General features: G+C 54.3%; 6 protein-coding genes across 6 annotated transcripts; 2 read left to right on the forward strand and 4 right to left on the reverse strand.

Annotated features, from left to right (window-relative positions):
- Nucleotides 1-941: 941 nt before the first annotated feature.
- BDZ83DRAFT_167890 (uncharacterized protein) lies at nucleotides 942-2870 on the reverse strand. Its single transcript, XM_060501437.1, has 3 exons — nucleotides 2450-2870; nucleotides 1702-2388; nucleotides 942-1644 (listed from the first exon to the last, which is right to left on the reverse strand). Exons 1-3 carry the CDS (start codon nucleotides 2561-2563, stop codon nucleotides 1174-1176), a joined length of 1272 nt encoding a protein of 423 aa, XP_060367985.1. The 5' UTR covers nucleotides 2564-2870; the 3' UTR covers nucleotides 942-1173.
- A 1633-nt stretch (nucleotides 2871-4503) lies between these two features.
- BDZ83DRAFT_749482 (carboxymethylenebutenolidase) lies at nucleotides 4504-5819 on the forward strand (the record flags this gene model as incomplete). Its single annotated transcript, XM_060513772.1, has 4 exons — nucleotides 4504-4771; nucleotides 4822-5210; nucleotides 5266-5453; nucleotides 5510-5819. 4 exons carry the CDS (start codon nucleotides 4504-4506, stop codon nucleotides 5817-5819), a joined length of 1155 nt encoding a protein of 384 aa, XP_060367986.1.
- A 65-nt stretch (nucleotides 5820-5884) lies between these two features.
- Nucleotides 5885-7513, reverse strand: BDZ83DRAFT_167929 (uncharacterized protein). The gene is made up of 4 exons (XM_060501438.1): nucleotides 7209-7513; nucleotides 6704-7145; nucleotides 6587-6651; nucleotides 5885-6534 (listed from the first exon to the last, which is right to left on the reverse strand). Exons 1-4 carry the CDS (start codon nucleotides 7417-7419, stop codon nucleotides 6023-6025), a joined length of 1230 nt encoding a protein of 409 aa, XP_060367987.1. The 5' UTR covers nucleotides 7420-7513; the 3' UTR covers nucleotides 5885-6022.
- A 1008-nt stretch (nucleotides 7514-8521) lies between these two features.
- On the forward strand, nucleotides 8522-9693 carry BDZ83DRAFT_167999 (Alpha/beta hydrolase fold-1). Its single transcript, XM_060501439.1, has 2 exons — nucleotides 8522-9101; nucleotides 9264-9693. Exons 1-2 carry the CDS (start codon nucleotides 8643-8645, stop codon nucleotides 9609-9611), a joined length of 807 nt encoding a protein of 268 aa, XP_060367988.1. The 5' UTR covers nucleotides 8522-8642; the 3' UTR covers nucleotides 9612-9693.
- A 551-nt stretch (nucleotides 9694-10244) lies between these two features.
- Nucleotides 10245-11601, reverse strand: BDZ83DRAFT_168067 (uncharacterized protein). The gene is made up of 4 exons (XM_060501440.1): nucleotides 11520-11601; nucleotides 11342-11457; nucleotides 10664-11229; nucleotides 10245-10514 (listed from the first exon to the last, which is right to left on the reverse strand). Exons 2-4 carry the CDS (start codon nucleotides 11350-11352, stop codon nucleotides 10351-10353), a joined length of 741 nt encoding a protein of 246 aa, XP_060367989.1. The 5' UTR covers nucleotides 11353-11457; nucleotides 11520-11601; the 3' UTR covers nucleotides 10245-10350.
- A 3208-nt stretch (nucleotides 11602-14809) lies between these two features.
- BDZ83DRAFT_571459 (kinase-like domain-containing protein) lies at nucleotides 14810-17594 on the reverse strand (the record flags this gene model as incomplete). The annotated part of the gene is made up of 2 exons (XM_060504412.1): nucleotides 14810-17095; nucleotides 17181-17594. The coding sequence occupies 2 exons, from the start codon at nucleotides 17592-17594 to the stop codon at nucleotides 14810-14812; spliced, it is 2700 nt and encodes an 899-aa protein (XP_060367990.1).
- Between the last annotated feature and the right edge of the window lie 2245 nt (nucleotides 17595-19839).

Genomic DNA, 19839 nt, shown 5'->3' on the forward strand with positions numbered 1-19839 from the left:
AGAGGCTCAAGATGGCACAGGACGGTTCTATGGGTAAGTTAGGAAGGTGTACAATGCAAGAGAAGTTTGGTCTTGAATAAGGACGAGTTGTGAGGTTATATGGAAGCGTCCTGGGGTTTCAATGGGTCAATTTGGGTACAATTTTGGGTATGACATCTGCAGTGTGAACTCACTCACGTAGTCAAGTTGTTTTCTCGAACTCATCTCTCATACGGAATGACGGTGACTTCTTGGAAAACATTCATGATTCTTGAGTCATGTCGGACACAGCAGGATAGTTGTAGAATTGAAAAATCGCATTAGAAGCCGCTGGTACCTTATGGTATGCTTATTCAATATTACGGGGGTGGTGTCCTCAAATCGCCCGAACGAATGTCCAACCAAGGTTCGTACTCAGAGTGACATAGCGAGACCAGAGTCTCAATCATCTTCAGCTTCATCTCATATTTCAACGTGATTCAATTCAGTGATTCCCAGTGAATAGCTCATGCTGACTGAGGAAACTTAGCAATAATACCCGCTACGCTCTCGCGGCCAACTCACCTCTCACACCTCTACCCGCAACTTCCCTCAGCATACGTGCCGCACCGTATACTAAAGTAGCCATCATCAATATCATAGTCCTTGGTGCCGCTTCTCGCGTCGCGGCAGATGGTACACCGATTCGCAGGGGTTATGCCATTCTGCACGTTCTGGTCGGGGTAGTACATCCAGCCACCTATATCCTCGGCGCAGATACCAATGAGCCACTCGGGTATGGTCAGAAGTAGGCACAGTCCCTTGCTATTGTTGATAAAGCGAGTGCTGGGATGAGAATGTCGTTGAGAAACTCATATGCATGAAATTCTGTACGCTGACCAGAGCCAGCTGTTGATCGAGGTGGACGACGCGATGGCGAGTTTCCACGATTAGCAAAGATCACGGGGGCAAGTTGGCCAGACTGGGGCAACTTGGAGCTACACTTTTAGTTGGAAACACACTGCCGCTCGGTTTTGACCGAGGTCGCTGTCTAAAAGTGATCAAGAGTGATATCCAATATGCATTCGTTCCCAACTATACTCTTTCGCCATACACATGCGCCTATTGTACACATTCATCTTTTGTACTTCCAAAACGTAAAAGACATGGTCAACGCCGAGCGCCCAACACTACATCCAAAACATGGCCCGACCACTATGAACTCGACTTGCAAGCGGCATAGCTGTCAAAGCCGGACGCTTGATGCCAGGTTGTCAAATGCTCAATCAAAGTCGGGTCAATGTCGCGGTTGGCCTTGATGAAGATGGTCTCGTACGGGTGCACGTTGGTACCAAAGTACTTGCCGTTCCAGAGAACGTCACCATTCTGCGACGTGTCGCACTCCTCAATGTAATTCTTGGACTTTTGGAACGCCGTCATCATCAGGTCCACCTTGTAGCCTTGCTTCAAGAAGGTGCCCGTAGCACCAATCTCGGCATGCACGGCGTGATTCCAGCCGTCGTAGCAGCCGCCCAGGCCAACCGGATCGTTCTCGGTGCCGAAGTCGTCCTTGACGGAGGAGCCAGGCGGGGGGTTGAGGAGCAAATCGATGCCTACGCTGTCGGTGGCCCAGATCATGGACTGGACGTGGAATCGGGGCCAGCAGTTTGCCGTCATGCCGACCAGCTAGCAGCTCGTGTTAGCAGCAGTCACTCAAGTTGCGGAACATTGCCTTCATCTTACCTTGACTTCGTCCGTGAGGCGGTCCAGGTACATGTCAGTCCAGCACGATTGCGCCCAGTGAGGCAGGAAAGGACCGCGGATACTGGCGTTCATGGTGATGAAACGCTTGTACTTCTTGTACAGATCTCCCTTCCGGAGCACATCGCCGTACGCGCCGAGGTCGAAGCAGGTGTTGTCTCGGGCAACAACCTTTATGTTGTCCTTTTCGGGGATGATACTGCTGACGTTGGTCTCGCCGTTGAGGATGAAGATGAAGTCGGCAGCGTCGTGCAGGCCCTGCTTGACGAAGAATTGGAGATTCTCGCGGCCGGCATCGGACTCGGCGTAGGCGTAAAGCACTAGGGGGCGGCTGCGGTCCTTGGAGCCGGACGATTCTTTCGACGTGGTAGAAGACGAATGCGACTTCAGAGATGTAGAGGCAGACGAGCTCTTGCTCGCGCCCTTGTCAGAAGCAGCGCTTGCGGTCTGCTTCGCTCCCTTGGCAGTCGTTTGAGAAGCTGCCTTGTCTGCCTTGTCTTCGTCATCCTCGTACCATGGCGGGAGGGAGTACTCTGGCGACTTGTCTGGTTTCGAAATATCGTGGGACGGCTTCGAGGACTTGTCGGGCTTCTGCTTATCCGCGGCATTGCTATTGCTGTTCGGGTACTGCGGATGGCCTACAGGATTGGCAGACTGCTGGTCGTGTGTCTAGGGGATCGAGAGTTAGTCCAGGGAGTCTAGATGAATTGGGTATCGCTGAAAGACTCACAACATGTGTAGGCGTGGTCGATGTTGTCTGGGTAAAGGTCGAGAGCGTCCACAGAAAGAAGAGAAAGATGAGCAGACCAATAAAGGTCTGCCTATTCACTGGAGCCGTCGACATGGCGAATGCTGTCGATGGATGCTGCGGCTCGGAGTCGGCGACTTTCCAAAGACGTGGGCGATGCGATCGATGCGCGCAACTTGGGACCAGAACCAGCTGTGAGCGATGGTTATCTTTGCTGGACCAGAGATTGTGAATCACTGCATCAGAGCAAGTTGACAATGACGATGAGCAAGAAAGAGTAACACAGAGCACGGCCGGCGAGGTTTGGAGGTGGGAAAGAGTTGAACTTACGTCGGAGACAAGTAAGAAGCTGAGCAAGGGACCCAGGTCTCAAAATGGACGCCAGGGAGCTGTGTCTGACATCTTGGGTAGTCTGTATAGTGTGGCGTGGCGTGGCCGACTATGGCCAGGGAGGGAGGGGCTAGAATGAAGGGCACCCAGCACGGAGGGTATTGGAGGGCAGCTTCAGGCCAGCTTTCATAGTCGGGACTTGACTTTTAGAGTTTCAAGACTTTGAGATACCATCAGCCATCGCCCTGGCTAGCGGGTGGCCCAAGTTTCCTTCATGTCGCTCTTCAGCAACAACTGTCATGGCGAACGAACGACAACTCGCCTGTACGATTAGACGGGAGTATTCTGGCAGTTCTGTCTGGGGTAGAGTGTCTGAGCATATCAAAGCTGAGGCTCTGGATGCGGTGGTCCGAGGGATGAATCTGAGATGAGATGCAGGACGACTTGTGTGGACATGGGACACCACCGTCGACCATTCATCGGCCGCCGTACGCCTCCCACTTGCGGTCCCGGGTGTCTGGACTCGTAAGGCAGTCCACAGTCCACGCACACTGCAGGGACCAAAGATCGGAGAGTTCCCACAGGGGGGGACGGGGCAAATCTGTGATGAACGCGGCAACGGGACTCCCCACGCTTCCGGCGCGGCACGTCATTGTGGACGGGGGCAGCTAGGATGGTCATCGAGTGTCACCTTCACTTACAGTCGTAGGCTGGAGAGTTGCTCTGAACAAAGACTGCTTCAGTTCTTCTCAAGGTTGAGAACGGATGTGAAGGTGATGATAGTTTATCGCAGTCTTTTCTTCTCTCGCTTCTAGACAACTACCGCCCGGCGTTACACAGTACACGGCAGATCCCTTGAAATGCCCTTGATCCGCCCTTGGGTCATCTGCGGCCCCTGCGCCCCTGCATTGGCTCGTCCCTTGCATTCTGCACCAATTGCTTCTTCTGTCATCTTTCGAGGTGCCAATAGCGAGCTTCACGCGCTTAGCTTTGGGCCGTACAATTGAGTGAAACCTGGTTTCATTGCAATGGAAAAGAGAAATGCAATTTTGTGGGCTTGCTGATGTTTTGAGCGCAATTGAGTCAAGTATGTGTGGTGCGCCTAGCCAGTTGGGTATAAACAAAATGAAAAGACACCTTGCCTCCAACATCCTCTATATCGCTCTGCAACTCGGGAAAAAGACCTCTCTGTGAGTTGAAGTTACATACTCAATGAGGACTTTGTATTTTGGATACTTCATTTCTAAACTTGATTGGTCTCTTCTCTTGTCCCAGATAACGGCGTACTCGGACAACCAGGTATCCCTAATTACGATTCCCCTCTCAGGTTAGACAAACATGATTACTTACCGCCAAGGGCTGTCGACGGACTCTTTCCTAAACCGCCGCAATTGCAACATGGCATTGGAAGACGCAACTCTCGAGGAACAGTCGCGATTGGCCGAGGTTGTTACAGAGGGCTTGTCAACCCGGCTGACTGCCTTATCTGGGAATGGAGTTGGGAGGAATCGGCCGATATCTCGAGCGGGGGTTGCACCAAGTGGAGGCGCAACTGATCTCACCTTGCCATTCAAACCTGTTCAACTGGTCATCAAAGTCGATGTCGTTCCATTGGTGCCAACCGCGAAGTCGCACATTACAAAAAGGATCCCCAACTCGTTGAGCAGAGTTTCTACCTCAAAGTGAGACGACGAAACTAGGGAAAGATGAGCGCCGTGACGATTCAACCACCACTATCCCGCCGTGGCCACGGCCCTGGGCTCATCATCGTGGTCGAAGAGGGCATCAACCTTTCCAAACATGACAAGATCCTGGACCCTCCCCCCTCACAGAAATGGGCAGAGGAAGGATACGCCGTTGCGCAGATAATTGTTGCACCCGGAGCCGCGGACGTTGCTGGTCAGATTACCTCGGCCATCCAAAGTCTCAGAGAGCTCGACAGTTGTAGCGGCAAGGACAAGTTTGGCGTCATTTGTAGGTACACCATTGCCTATTGGAAACCTCCAACTAACCATTCTCACTAGCTCTCATCAACGCCCCCTCTCCACAACTTGTTGACGCCTTGGAGAGTCATTCCGAGATCAAGGCGGCCGTGTTCTACAACTTTGGCCAAGCACTCTCAATTCCGACCCTTTCGCATCTCCCCAAAACCCAGACAGACGGTCCCAAGCCAACTCCTGCGGCAAAGACACACGCCTACCCCGGAGCAAGCGACTTCTTCGTCGTCCCTAGCCATCCCAACTTCAACGCCAATGCCGCAGGGCTCGCGCACACTCGCACACTGACGTTCCTGAAACCCCTCCTCGGCGGGCCGTACTTTGATCTCGAGGCCGTCTGGGAAGAACACACCCTCTTCGAGTTTGGCGAGCGCAATGTCGAAAAGACCATGGCCACCATGGTCGATCAGCCATATGTGAGGGTGGTTGGGAGGTAGCCCTTCAGGGCAAGTTTGGCTAACCCCGGCGCAGGTCAACCACGTCCCGACGCTCACTGGCGGCGTAGGCCGCCAATACCTGACCAGCTTCTACAGAGACCATTTCATCTTCAACAACCCCGACGACACTGAGCTCGAGCTGGTCAGCCGTACGGTTGGTATCGACCGAGTTATCGATGAGTTCGTCTTCAAGTGCACCCACAACAGAGTCATTGACTGGCTGTAAGTGCCTCCCAGCACGAGACACGCGAAGATCGTACTTCTGACCACGAACTCAGGCTCCCTGGTGTTCCGCCAACTGGAAAGCATCTTTCCATTCCCTTCACGAGTGTCGTAAACGTACGGGGCGATCATCTCCACCACGAGCACATCGCCTGGGACCAGGCCACTGCGCTGCGCCAACTCGGTCTCCTGCCCGAGTTCCTGCCGTTTCCTTATCAGATCAACGGTAGCGGTCCGACGTCCGGAAAGAAGTTCGAGTTCAAGCTGCCTGTCGCCGGCGTAGAGTCGGCGCATAAGCTCGTTGACGAGAGCGCGGTGGAATCGAATGCCATGTTCGAGTATGGAACGCGAGAGGTCGACGCCTAGCTGGATTGGTCCAGGACGCTGCGACGTCAAGATATTTCGAGAGCCTAGATTTCCGGTACAGAGTCAAGTCCAAGGGAGTCTGATTTTGGCGGGCGGTTATCTGTTGAAGCTGACAATCGCTCTTCTGTATTAGGTTTCTATTATGTTCAGTTATGATATGACAAAGTGAACGCTTCTCATTATGCAGTCGTCAAGACCCATTTTCAGACTCGGTTTGAGCCCAGATGCGAGGATCCGCTCCGTGATGAAGACTCGTACTTTGTCGACGCCGTCGAGTCCTGGCGAGACCGGCTCTCCTCGCCCCAACGGACCTCCTGGTCCACCTTGATCCGTATTCCGCCCTTCAGGGACAAGTCGTCGCACGAGCCCGAGTCAGAACCCTCCGAGGGTTTTGTCGTCGCTCCTCCTGCTCCTGCGGATCGAGTTGAGATGTTCGTCGTGATGCCGTACTTTCCGTCCTCGGTTCCTAGGCGCTTGAACCCTCTGTCGGCCGACTTCCCTCCCGTTCCCCCAATCGTCATGAGTTCCGTGGGTCCCCGGCTTCCGGCCTTTGAGCGACCGCCGCTCTGGCCCCCAGAGAGGTTGTATTTTGTCGCGATGCTGCCGAACTGCGACGAGACTTTGACCATGAGGGGGCGTAATGTGGGCAGGCAAGCGCTGATAACACCGCAGGCACATTCGACGACGCACCATGTACATGCAGTGGCGAGCGTCCCTAGATATACTGTCAGCGTATGAGGAGAGGCAGCTGGCTGGGCGAACCTTACATGTCGTGTCAGTGAGCTCAAACTGCATGATTGTTGTGAAACGGTAGATACTGGCAAAGAGAACGCTATATCGTTGTCAGCACTTATACAATTGCCTTAGGGCTTGGTATCACTTACAATCCTCCCAGCAGAAACATGAAGCACAACGACAACCGCTGAGCCAGCGTCACCTGTAGCTTCCACACCTGGCCGATGGGCAAACACAGGATGGCCACGTCGGTCAAGATATTGGGAATGGCGTTGCCAATGAAGGACGCCTTAAGGTCGATGCAGGTGCCTTCGATCCAGGGCATGTAGGCCTTGGCAACGGGCGTGCACTGGAAGACACACACAAAGACGATGGCGAGCCACCAGCCGATGGTAAGGAGGCCGAGGATCAGGGCCGCGATCTTGAAGCCGCGGCCAGGGAAGATGCGGCGGTACATGAGCAGCAGCGAGATCTTGATGAACATGACCGCCGTCACGTATACACACTCAAATGCTAGTAGCAGCTTGAGGAACTTTATCAGCGTGTCTTGTGATAATGTTGCGGCGTGGCGGCCGAGGCCCTGTGCAATCACTATACTCGTGGTCAGTTTTTCATGATGCCCTCACTTCAACCATCGTCCTGTCTTATGCTTACTGGCATAGTTGAGGGCTCCCGCCATAAAGGTGACAATCAGGCCAACCACCATGAACCAGTCATCGAGGCCATAGTGAAAGCCAACAGTCCACCGCGCCCAGAACCGGAGACCGACAAAAACGGTTGCGAGAACGAGCAATGCTGTCGTGGTGCCACTCAGCTCAGGCCCTCTATCCGCCAGAGGGTCTGTCAGAGCCGATGTGTCGGCCATGGAGGCTGAAGAAGGGAAAAGATGGGGACGTGAAATCTCCGAGACCAGTACTCCTCCGCGCAGAATCCAATAGATTTTGAGTCAGTATCGTGGACACAACAACCAACGAAGAAGAATGCAATGCAAGAAACACGCCAGTTTTTCGGTATCTCTCTGCTGCTTCCCGAAATTTTTCGGGTACGGGGATATCAAAAGGAAAATGAGAGAAAAAGAAGGGCTAGGACAAGAACAAAATGGAGCCTTTTCTTTCCTGGATATCCGGGATGCGCAAGCCTATAGTCCTTATACGCTCTGCCATTGACACCCTGCCCGGTGCAGAAAAACGTGGTGAGATTCGACTGACTCGGCATATGAGGGGCGACAACATGCCGGCTTGTCAAGACTGGAGGCTTCAATGGGGAGGGGAGGGTCCCCCTCGACGCCTGTCGAAGGGGGCCAACGTCGTACTGGGGAGCCAAAATCCGCATCGATATAACGTCCACCTCGAGGCCCTGCTACCTCTTGTGCCCTTGTCCCCTACCCAGTACTACGTAGAAGTGGTCCCCGTCACGACCCTGTGCTCCGAGCGCGACGTCTGATCGCAGCCAGGCTCATCACGGGAGTTCAGACAAATGTGCCCCATTGCTGATGTAACCCCAGCTCGCCCCATCAACACCACCTCAATACAGTCGCTATCCTCCGGTCTTGACGACCTCTTTCGGAAAAGGGGGACACCGTTGAGGGGGGCGACAGTTGCGACACTAATTCTTTTCTCTGATATCGACATGGGCATAACGAATTCTATGAGATTGAGGCAAAGACGAGGTTCGTGGGAGCACCGGGAGCTGTCAGCAGAGTTACAAGATAGAGAGTCAGAGAGGTATCCGTACGGATATTGAACGAGGATAAAATGGCATGTTCATCTCTTCTTCCCCCTCGGCTTTCCCACGATCCCCTCGGTTCCTCGCGCGTTGGCATCACAATCACTCTCTCGTGCAGCATTTCCCTCTTACTCGATCGATCCTATTGCATCGTTCGCTAATACGCCTCCGGCATCCCACAACTCCTTACCCGTCGTTCATTTTACCAAAGATCCTGCACGTCAACGGTTACCCTTATCCGTACCAAAACACTCTTGAACCTTGGTACACGTTGATCGGCAGTTGTCTGTGTCCTCTCTCCCCCCCTTGACGCAACTTACACCACACGCCCCCCTACCACCACTCCTCCCAAAATCCATCAACATGCTCCCCAAGATCGCCAGCCTCCTTTCCTCGGCCCTCGTGGTCACCGCCGCCACTCTGCCCACCGTGGTCTTCACCCCGGGCGCCTGGCATGGTCCGCAGTCCTTCGACCTCGTCCGCGCCGGTCTGACGCTCAAGGGCTACGAGTCCGAGGCCATCACCCTCCCCTCCGTCGGCGCGGAGCCCGCAACCGTCGGTCTCGAGGAGGACGCCGCCGTCTTGCGGTCCACCATTGAGACCCTCGCCGACGCCGGCAAGGAGGTCGTCGTCGTTGTTCACTCGTACGGCGGCATGGTTGGCGGCAACGCCATCGAGGGGCTTGGATACAAGCAGCGCGCCGCCAACAACGAAAAGGGCGGCGTCATCATGCTCGTCTACCTCGCCGCCTTTGCTGCCCCCAACGCTACTAGCCTTTTGGATATGCTCAGCGGAGAATACCTCCCCTGGATGAGAGTTGAGGTAAGCTTCTTTGACACTTTGACACTGGAACCCAGTGCCAGTAGTCCCCCTCCCCATCGCACATGTCACTGTTTTATACCCTTGCTTGGCATGCGACATATCTAGAAACACGTCCCAAGAGACTCTTGATCGAGATAATTCCCGCTGACACTGAACTTGCAGGGTGACAAGGTCTACGCTGATACCCCAGAGACCATCTTCTACGCCGATGTCAACCCGGTCCTCAAGGCCAAGGCCATTGCGGAGTTGAGCTGGCAGTCCGCCCGCGTCTTCTCCGACCCCGCGACCTATGAGCCGTGGAACAATGGCATCGAGGTCATGTACTTCCACACGGAGCAGGACCAGGCTATTCCTCTGGCTACCCAGGAGGCCATGGCTGCCCAATTCCCTACCGGCTACACCACCTTCTACGCAAACACCTCTCACTCCCCCTTCCTGTCCCGCCCGGACCTCGTCATCGAGGGTGTCGAGCTCGCTGTTAAGGTTGGCCAAGAGAAAATTGCGGCTTAGATAGTTCTCATGCGAGACCGAGTGCGTGCCTTGGACAGAAGACGATGTAGATCGTTAACAAAGAGGGTTGCCTCGTGAGACTAAGTCAAATCGAGACAAGTAAATAAGCAAAAAAAACAAGAGTCGCAAACACACAGTTCCAGACCAGGTCCAATGGGAAAACATGCTTGAATCTTTCGAGAATAGCCTCACTCGACCCAATCCTCACGCGTTTAAACCGAACCTGCATGTGCTCAGTGCTTCGTCAAATCCGCTTCAACCTACCGGAACTTGGCCGCCTACGTTAGCATGCGTAGTGCGTATGCCCATATCCGTAGTAGGCAATATGTGACAAGGGTCCCCCCGGACGAAGATCAGCGCAGCAAAGCCTCACTTACCCCTGGCTAGCCATAGTGGCATTCCAAATGCAACGCGGCAGATGTCGACCACTTGCGTGCTTTTTGGCGAGAGAAAAAAAAAGCTGCCCACCTAGGTTTTGTCATATGAAGCAGGGTCCAGGGGAGGGGGCCAAAATGGTAACCCAGTGACGTTTCGCGTAAAAGCTCGCGTAATAGCCAGGGAAAAGGCAGCAGTACGGACTAACCTTTGATTATGAAGAGTCTGAATCGGGACGGCCCCCAATGAATAGAGGCAAAGATAATTCCCGGCTTTTACCAACGCACGCGTGGCCCGGTCGAGATCGTAATCCTGCCTGCCGGGGACCGGAGAAAAAACATGAATCAGCAAACTCATTGCAACTCTACCACATAGAACGCGGGCCACGTGCCTTTTCACTAGACCGTGACATTGACAAGTGACGACTTGCTTCGAGGGCGTCGAGGGAACGCATTGGCAAGAGCCCACCGGCCTCATGGCATGCCAAGGGGCCCTGCCAGTTTCTGGTGGGTTTACCTCCCTCCTCCTCTGTTGAAGGGGCAGGGGTTAGAGAGGAGTTTCTTCAGCATTTTGCGGAACTCCTGCGGTTCAGGTTTCTTCAGCAGCTTCGCAGCCTGCAGGCCCGCTGGCTGGGAATAAGGGGAGAGAGGAGTTTGACGAGTGGGAACATATTGCACCTTCGAGACCCAATTGGAAATCCTCCCGCCCGCAATACCGTAGCCCGGCTCCCTCTCCTCTCTGGTGTAGTTTCTTTTTCCGTACGAATAAGAACAGTCTTCTTGAAGATGAGACGGCTGTCGCGGACTCGAGGTGCATGTAGTCAAAGTAAAGCTCTCCCTGCGTTTCCCAGAATGCCCTCGGCAAAGTTCGGTAGTTGAGGCGATCCCCGAACCGGCGTTCGGTTAGTTTAGTAGCCTCGCGAGACCAGATTGAATCCAGAAAGGTTTCCGCGTTTCGCCTCCGTCCAAGGTGTGAAAGGGCCTTTATTTCTGCTTCTGGACGGGCAGCGGATACAATCAAAGGTCGACCGTTTCCAGGCCTGGTCCTCCGTGCTCGCTCTCTCTCTTCTTTGCTCGTCCCAATCTCCACAGTTCTTCCCATTCCTCTTTCGGAGCTAGCCGGCCGGGCCGGCGCAGCTATGACATTGACAGGCAGCGGGTACTGCTGTTCCTCTCGATCGGAGTGAAGGCCGTTTATCCTGTTGCCAAGTTCTGGCCCGTTGCGCCGTTGCGGTGCTCCGCAGCTATATGTCATCTGTCAGACCTGTCAAATTGTGTAGAGTCCACAATAAGACAGTAGTATACGGAGTAGCTGAGCGTGGTAGTGGCATCGGTAAGGATTGTTTTGTGACATACGCATACTTCATACCGCTTCCACGGCGCCGTCTTTCCAAAAACTCTCCCACAATCCGCGGCAAGAGGTGTCCGAGTGTGACGCCGAAAGGAAAAAGAAAGAAAAAAGAAAGGAGTCCCTGAAAGTTAGAATGTGATCAGCAGCAACCCCGGACCCGGGCAGAGAGATTGTGTTTTCCACCTATCCTTGTTCAAAGATAAATCAGAAATCTGATTCTCTTTACATCAATAGTGTTGAAGAACGAGTGGGTTGGGTACCCGTCGTTACCGCCGCAAAATCCCAGAGGTCCAGACAAATTAGACTTTGCACGTCAAAAGAAATGACAAGACGAACGACTCGAAGATCCCATCCCGACCACTACCACTCAGTACCCGTACGACGCAATCTGTTTCACCAACGAACCTGTAATGCTGCCCTCCACCCTTGGCACCTGTAGGCCGTCGTTGAGCCCTAGTCCTGGCATGTGTTCGTCACCCCTCTCGACTCTCGACTCTCGCCTCTGTGTCTATCAGGTCTATCATCACCCGCGTTATCGCTATCGGGTAACGGGTTGGGCTGCCTGTCGGATGTGCCCATGTCCTATATGCCTATCAGATGCCAAGTCTGAATAGTCCAAATTCTCTCCGCGGTCTGCTAGCTTCTAGCATTCTGCATCCTACCCATGCATGCCATGTAAACTGCAGCGAGCTAGACGCACCAAAGACACTAAAGGATGCAAACCCCTGACACCGGATGACGGGGGCTTCATGTCGGGGTTAACTGTCAAAGGAAATTTGACAGGTCGATCTCGTTTCAATGAATGAGTCCGTCTCAATTTTCATCCCGCGGTGCCTGCCAACCCCCGTGGCCGCAGCCCCCGTTGGTGCCCCCCTCTTCCGAACGGGTTCTTCCGCGGACGGCGCGATATACAACCGTCTCCTGCAGGTCTCAGCTCGTTCTCCGTTAACGGCAAGGACGGACACGGGGAAGGGACGGAAAGCACGGGAAGCCGCAGCTCGCTCGACCGGTCAAGAAAAGAACGCGTCCTTTCTTGTCTTACCTTCTCGACGATCGATATTGTCTGTTCCTTCGCTGAACCACGGCGGCGGGAGTGGCGGTTCTAGACTTCCTAGTCTCCCAGACTTGATGTCCGTCTATCCGTAAGATCTAGGCCTTTCACGCCTTGGAGGCTGAAAAAGCAGGCTGTCGAAGCTGCGAGACTTGAGGAAACTAATGCGGCTCGCATAGTAGGTTTCGATAGTACGACGTATTACGAAGCGGACGGGCTTCCGCGGCTAACCCTCAATCAGCCGCCAACATTAGTAAATCACGTCAACGCCGCAGCCCGCGCCCTCCTTCGAGTCTGCAGCTTGCAAATGACGGATCACAGAAAGGGCGGTAAAATAGGGTAAAGGATGACCGACGAGTTTCACTCTGAGCCTCGGAACTGAGATGCCGTATGGCCCCCTCAAGTCCCCAAGCTCCCATGTTCACACCCCCATACGCGGTGGAAATCGCAACGTCCCGAAGCACGTTTTGTTGCTGCTAGCGTCTGCGAAGAGGACATGGGAGCCCGTCTAGCGGTGCCCACAAACGGCTGTCCGAGCCCTCTCCCCCAAATACTTGCAACAAGTTTTTGTTGGCAGCGACTACGAATAAATCCCTGGTCTTCTTGGATGACCATAACGCTCTCCCAGAGACGATCATTGGGTAGCTGAAGGCAAAAATAAGCACTTGGAGCTTGGAGAGTGGGAAGTTGGGCACATCTCCGCCTCGGTGTTGCAAGACATCCGTAACCCGATGATCAGCAGTAATCCAGAATCCTGACCTAGTTGGGGAGAATAGAAGGCGATCTCGAAGTTCGAAACCCGAGTAGCTCCAGCCCCCGGGAGCCTGCATTTGCATGTAGGATTAATTTAATCAGATTGCTCAAGAAATAGTACTGTCTTCTCTATGCATTGATTTATTTCTCAAGATGCTTGGGCTTGACTTTGGGTGTTGCTGGCGGTTCGACATGTAGTCGAGTCGAGAGATGCATTTGATCACCCGAATGGCATTTTATTTGTCTTCTCTTATTCGCACCTTCAATTCATCCCCTCCGCTCATCTAATCGGGCACATCTCATGGGTTCTGTCTCCCAGACTCCAGCGACTTTGATCAAAGGTGTATTTCGTGAAGCAAAGACTCAAATTCACGCCGAGCAGGGAAAGCGAAACCCGGGCCAAAACAGTCCCCCAGCAGACACCAACCAAACCCATGCAAGCCACGCTCACAACATGAACTCCACACTCCTGCAAGCCCGCAGATCTGTATTTCCAAAGTCGCCGAGAGGGGAAAGCTGCAGCATGGGGGCGAGAGTATGAGAACTTGAGCAACGAGGTTGGAAATAATGAAAAGGAAATCCTCATCATCATTCTCATCTCTCATCTCACTCTCACTTCCATTCTCACCAAAACGGAAATGAGTATCAATCAATCCCCGCAACAACGCAAAAGTAAAGAGGAAGTCAAGCACATGGCCTTCTCAGGGATATACTCCGCAAGGTATACAAAACGGGAAATGACGCAAATCACAGGACCACGACGAGTCGTAAAAGTATCCGTACGGAGGTTTTTCGTACACATTTGTGAAAGTTAGCAGAGAATAAACTCCGCCGCCCATCGGTGAATTGACTGTGCTTATCCATACCCGGCCGGGGGCGTGGACGATGGCATAGTCATGCGCATCGGGCCCTGCTCTCTCACTCTCTCACTCTCGCTTCCCAATGAGGAAGAAAAATGGGCAAAAGTGCCTACTGATTACTTGATTTGACGTTGGCTACCCAGACCAGGGCCGGCGGGAAATGAATGGCGGCGGCGGCTGATTACGAGACGCATCCGAGCTTCTGCTAATTCCTTCTCCATGCCGCTGAGTGAGCGAACAAACGAGATGGATTGCTGACTATGAAGCCCAGGGTCGCGGGGACCTTCGGCCATACTCCCGGAGGGCAAGTTCATCAGAGTATCCAGCTCACTCAGTCGGTGCCTTTTGAGAATGTCAATTGATGCCGCCATGATGACTTCACAATCGCGTCTCACATGATGTGCAAGTTGCGTGCTGTACTGTAACTCGAGGCTCATTATTCCCCTTCTTCAGTGTCATTTCTCATCGAGATATTATTATACACTCTTGTTTCATGCCCCTCCGGTGCCCGTGAAATGCCAAATCTTTATAGCCTCTCTCCATTCGCCAGCCCATGCGTGAATGTCAAGGAGAAGTCCAACCATGTCCATGCTTTATCGTCGGGTCCTTCCAGCGGCCGCTCGCACGTACAAAAAGAGAGACAATCCGCTGTCTCGTCCCAGTATATAAATCCCCGTCCTGGCGTGAGGACGTGGGGAGGTGTTGAGTTTCGTAAGAAAAATAGGTACAAAAAGGACAGAAGTCCGCTACAAGTGTAGCGACAAGAGCCCAAAGAATCGAAGAGGGGGGTATCTGTTGCAACGCAGGGACTATGTGATGGGAGCCAGGAAAGGGCTGAGCATCAACTCGTCCGCACTCGGCCGCAGGTTGTGATCCATCTCAAAGGTCTGAGCAAGGAACGTCTTGGCGTCTTCGGAAGCGTGCTCCGGGATCGTGGGAGCCGCCTTGCCGCCACCAATCTTGAAGATGGCCTGCAGCTGACTGCAGTCGGGGTATGGATGCGTGCCTGTCATCATCTCAACAACCAAGCATCCGAGCGACCAGATATCGGCCTTGCGGGTGTATGAGGTCTGCTTCACAACCTCGGGGGCCATCCAGAAGACGGAGCCTTGAAGGGAGGGGCGGTGCTTGTTGTTGTTCGCGCCGGACAGGATGTTGGTGGCTTCGAGCTTCTTGGAGATACCGAAATCGGAAATTTTGATAGTGCCCTTGTTGTCCACGAGAATGTTGGCGCCCTTGATGTCTCGGTGGATAATTTCGCGATCATGCAGATACGACAGACCAGTCAAAATCTGGCGGACAAAGCTGCGCACAAGAGGCTCTCCGAGAGCACCATACGAGTTGAGCATGGTCTGGACGGAACCACCGGGGACGTACTCGAGGAAAATGTTGAGGTACTCGGTAGATGAACTGCAACCCAGATACTGAACGATATTCGGGTGTCGAAGGTCACGGAGCAGACTGATTTCCCGCTTAAGGGCCTCGATCATGCTCTTCTTGCGTGCATCGTTTTGGCTGTTGGCACCCGGGGCTGGCGCCTCGACCTGCTTAACGGCAAGAAGCTCACCGGTCACGGCATGCAGGGCGAGGTAGACACAACCGAAGGAGCCCTGGCCGATGAGGGCTCCCTTCATCCACTTGTCGTCCGACCAGGACTCTCCGGCGAGGAAGCTCTCAAGCTCCTCATCGGCGTCCTCGCCGTCTTCGTTGAGCGCCGCCGTAAGATCTTTGAGGGAACCTGAACCCGTTGAGCCGTCGGTCTCGAAGTAGCTTCGCCGCGTAACGTTACCTTCAGGGTCTGTCACGCTGAGAGCGGCTGCACTAGCACCGTCGGAGCTGTCGGCGAATGACACATAAGACTTGCGGTTCGGCTCAACAGGCGACTCCTCTTGCAAAGTGTCGAGCATGGAAGAGGCGACGGAGTCGCGGAAGTGGGTGACCCGCAGGCCTGATCGCGCCTTGGGAGCACTACCGGCGTGGAGCCAGCTGTCGGCGATGGTCGGAATAGGGGGTGCATCTTGGATGCTAGACGCGAAGCTGAGGTTGCTAGCCACACTCAGACGGCTGTTGACCTTGCTCAGACGGGTCGATCTTCTCATGGACAGACGAGCGGTCCTGTCAATCTCCTCTCTGGGGTGATCTGGGAAGTAGGATGTGAGGTCCGAGGCGATGAGCTCGCTGGGAGGACGCAACCCGCCAAACGACCGCAAGATGCCCTTATTCCTCCTGGGTCCGCCGGCAGATCTAGGGCCGTCGTTGGATGCGGGACGCTCCAGCTCTTTGGCGGTGTTGTACACGTTGCGCTCCCGGTCGTGGAAAGAGACCGGGGAGAGAGGATGTTGCAGCTCGTCGTTCCATCTCTCACCCAAAAGTTTTTGCACCTTCATCTGGCTTCTCTTATCCACAGTCTCGAGGGCGCGGCTGTGGTTTTGCTGCGCCTCCTCAATGGCGATGCCCGCTGCTCTCTCGAGCTCGGGCATGCCTGGCTCGCCGGCAGGAACGCGGCGGAGAATCAGGCGATTCCGTTCAGGGCGTTTCTGGTCCTTGATAATCCGCCACAGCTCCGTGTCGCCGAGTCGCCGGCACTGGTTGGGGTCCGGCTCAATGCCGGCCAGTACCCAGAAGCAGTAGTTCCTCTCATGATCCTCTCGTAGTGCAAACTTCCTAAGGGTGACTCGCATGACCTCCTCACACGTGTTGCAGTCGGCGATCTTGACGACCTTTGTAACTCCTCCGGTGGAAATGACGCGGATAACATCCTGATTCTGCGGTAAGCCAGCCATCAGTGAACCATCCATACTGGAGTTATTCCTGGTATGGGAAGTTACCAATCGGCCGGTCTGGGGAACGGACTGCCCGGCGCTACTCACATAGCCGGGACTTTGGCCATATCTTGTTCGCAGAGGGCGGATGGCATCCGTGCCGGGGAGGGGTGAGTTGGGACGGGAAGACGCGCTCTCCAGGGGAAGGGAGTCGTATTGTCTCGAATAGCGCTTATTCATGGAAGGCGTGGGCGCGGTACGAGCACTTGAAGCAGAGGGTCGAGAAGACCCGCCCGACGACGGGGTGAATTGGTCAAGGCCACCAAACGAATCCTGTAATGGTCAAATGTCAGTTGTGTTACCCATTGATGGCGGCATCTCACGGTGCCGCAAGGGGGAATGCCAGTCTTGCACGTACCCTATTCCGTTTCTTCTGGTTGGCGTAGGCCTTTGTCCTCAACTTCTTAATGCCCAGGAACAGTCGCACGCGGTCGCCGACCTTTTCGATGCCCATCTCCTTGAGGACATCCTTGTCGAGTTCGAGGAGATTCTCGCCATTGATGTGGTTCTTACGGAAGAGCTTTTCGTACTCGCCGCACTTGACGCTCCTCAAATAGTCGCAGACCTTGTCCTCGTCCCAGTTCTTGACGGCATCGGGGCCGTCGCTCTCGGAAAATTCGGATTCGGTCGGGCTGGCGTAGGCTGTGGCCTGGTTGGGGATCGTGGGTGCCCGTCTTGAGGGCGGTGCGGCACCGGTAGAAACGTTGGAAACCATGGGATTGCTGGAGCCCAGCGGTGCCGGGAATGCGGTCTTGGGGGCCAGCATTGCCATCTTGTAATTGTGATATGTCAGGTGGACATTGACTGAAGTGAAGTTGACGTGGTCGATGGTGGTGGTGATCGCGGGAGGGGTTTGTCTCAGCTGCCTCTCCTGGAGCGCGTCGTGCCGAGAGAGGATTCCGTCAGGTAGGTGTCCGAGACAGGGAACAAGGCGTCGGGCCGGATGCGATAGAAGCGAAGAAGTTGCGGTATAGCGAAAATGTGGAATGTAGATGTCTGTCGCTGGATCCGGGTCGGGGAATGTCGAGCCTCTTCAGTGCCGGACCGTGAAGGTCTGGTTTCTGCTTGGAGACGCAGAGGAGGGAATTTGGTGAGGGCGAAGGTCGTGTGTGGAATTACGGGTACTTCGGCCGGGAGGGAAAAAGAGGAGGGAAGGGGAGGGTTAATGATGGATTTTTGGGGGTGCAGGGGACTTGCACTTGCTTGGGAGCCAGCGGCAGGGAGGGATGTGTGAGTGGTGCAGGTGTAAGCAGCCTCAGATGTACCTTTACGCACAACTTGGGATGCGAGATACTTCATCTACGAGTGGGGAGCACCACCACCACAGAGACTCTACCTGAGGTGAGCGACCACAGACCATACAGCAGGGGGGAAGGGCAGAAGAGGGGAGGGCGGCAACAAGCTTCCAATGCTTCTTCTTCCTTTGTCACTTGTGTGCTGTCGCAGTAGTCCGTGAAAGGAAATGGACTTGGCTGAGGCTCCAATGCAAAGAGGGATCTCTCTGAGGTGCTGTGTATGTACAACCTTGGAACAACGGACGGTATCACTGTACAGCAAAGCGAAGCAAAGCTGAGCTACAAAACACGAGATTTACAGGCCGCACAGTCCTCGCAACGGCCCTGATGCGTCTGTTCGCTTGAGGCAGAAACTTGGGGGAAACAAACACACTCGAGAGAAGCTTTCCGCAGAGTCTGCCCTTGAGCCTTGGGCTTTTAGCCACTGTGACAGTGAGAGAAAGGCAACGTTGCGAAGGGGTACGACGACGATGAGGCGTACGGCAAGGTTTTGTTCGCGTTGTTTGAGGTCTGGTCTTTTGATGTATTGTTCAGCTAAACCCTGATCCTCTTCGTCACCGAGTCTTTGAACAGTTGTTTCTTCATTTTGCTTGAGCATGTCATACAGGCTTACACAGTACTTCGAAGAGGCTTACTTATGCTAGCAATGTGTTCCAAAATGCTATCAAAGAGCCTCCATCTCTGGCCAACTCGCCCGGTTCCCTCGGGTTTGCGGTCCACTCAAGAGCGACATTACACGGCAAAATGGCACGTCGATTCAACAAGGTTTTCGCTGGCCAAAGGCTTCTTCTGTGTGTATCTCCTCTCCTCTCCTCTCCTTCCACGATGAGTCTCAGGCGCGATGGCGGATCATGGATGGAGAAGCCAAGCCCCTGCCTGCACCCTTGGCAACATGGCAACCTTTAAAAGGGCGTTTGCAAGGGTATGGCGACGGCGGCGGCTTCATGAAACTGGCTCAAGCAGGGTCAACGCCGCACGTCCCCACCCAAACTTTGGCTCTGCAGCGGCACCTGCCCTCCTCAGTCAGTCTCCTTAGCACTTGCCTTCACTGCTTGACTGGGCAGTCAGTACCTTCCATTGTGATTTGACTGCCCATCACTGAGGAAGGCACTCTAGAATGACTCTCGAGCCTGCCTTCCCGTGCTTCCAACCAGAAACATGGACAATGTACCTGAGAAAGTCCTGAGGAATTACTCAGCCGTGAGCCGTCTTACTCCCCCCAAGCGTCCCCAATATCCCCCAATGTCTCCCCAACGTGTAATTTGCCCTCCTCAATGCGCCGTCATGCAACCCCCGCCGCCCAGCCAATCGCCGCCAAGTCAATATCTCGTGTTCTTGTATTGCAGTGTGCCACAAGAGACCCTCTCGTGCCTCTGATCCATCACGGCCTGTTCATCATGACGACCAGACACATCAGAGCCTGCAGGGACCCCAAGAAGAAAAGAGGTGCAACAGAATAGCAACCACGTCTAGCCACGGAATACGTGAATAGTGGCGGATGGCGGACGGTAGTTTACTCAGCTGCCGACCAAGCTCAAATTGTTCTTCAAACAAACCAGAGAACATCCCGGCTTCTCGCTCACCTCTGGAACAATCCTACACGCGCCCATCCGAATCTTTTTCTGCTATTCTTGGCCCGTCAGCAAACCCGCTTGGTTGCGTGCGCCGCCCGCCCCTTGCTTGCAAGACTGTTCCTATTCAAAGCCTCAGACTCTGTTCGCC

The sequence above is a fragment of the Colletotrichum acutatum genome (genome assembly GCF_030867785.1).
Source record: "Colletotrichum acutatum strain CBS 112980 chromosome Unknown BDZ83scaffold_20, whole genome shotgun sequence".
Lineage (NCBI taxonomy): Eukaryota > Fungi > Ascomycota > Sordariomycetes > Glomerellales > Glomerellaceae > Colletotrichum > Colletotrichum acutatum.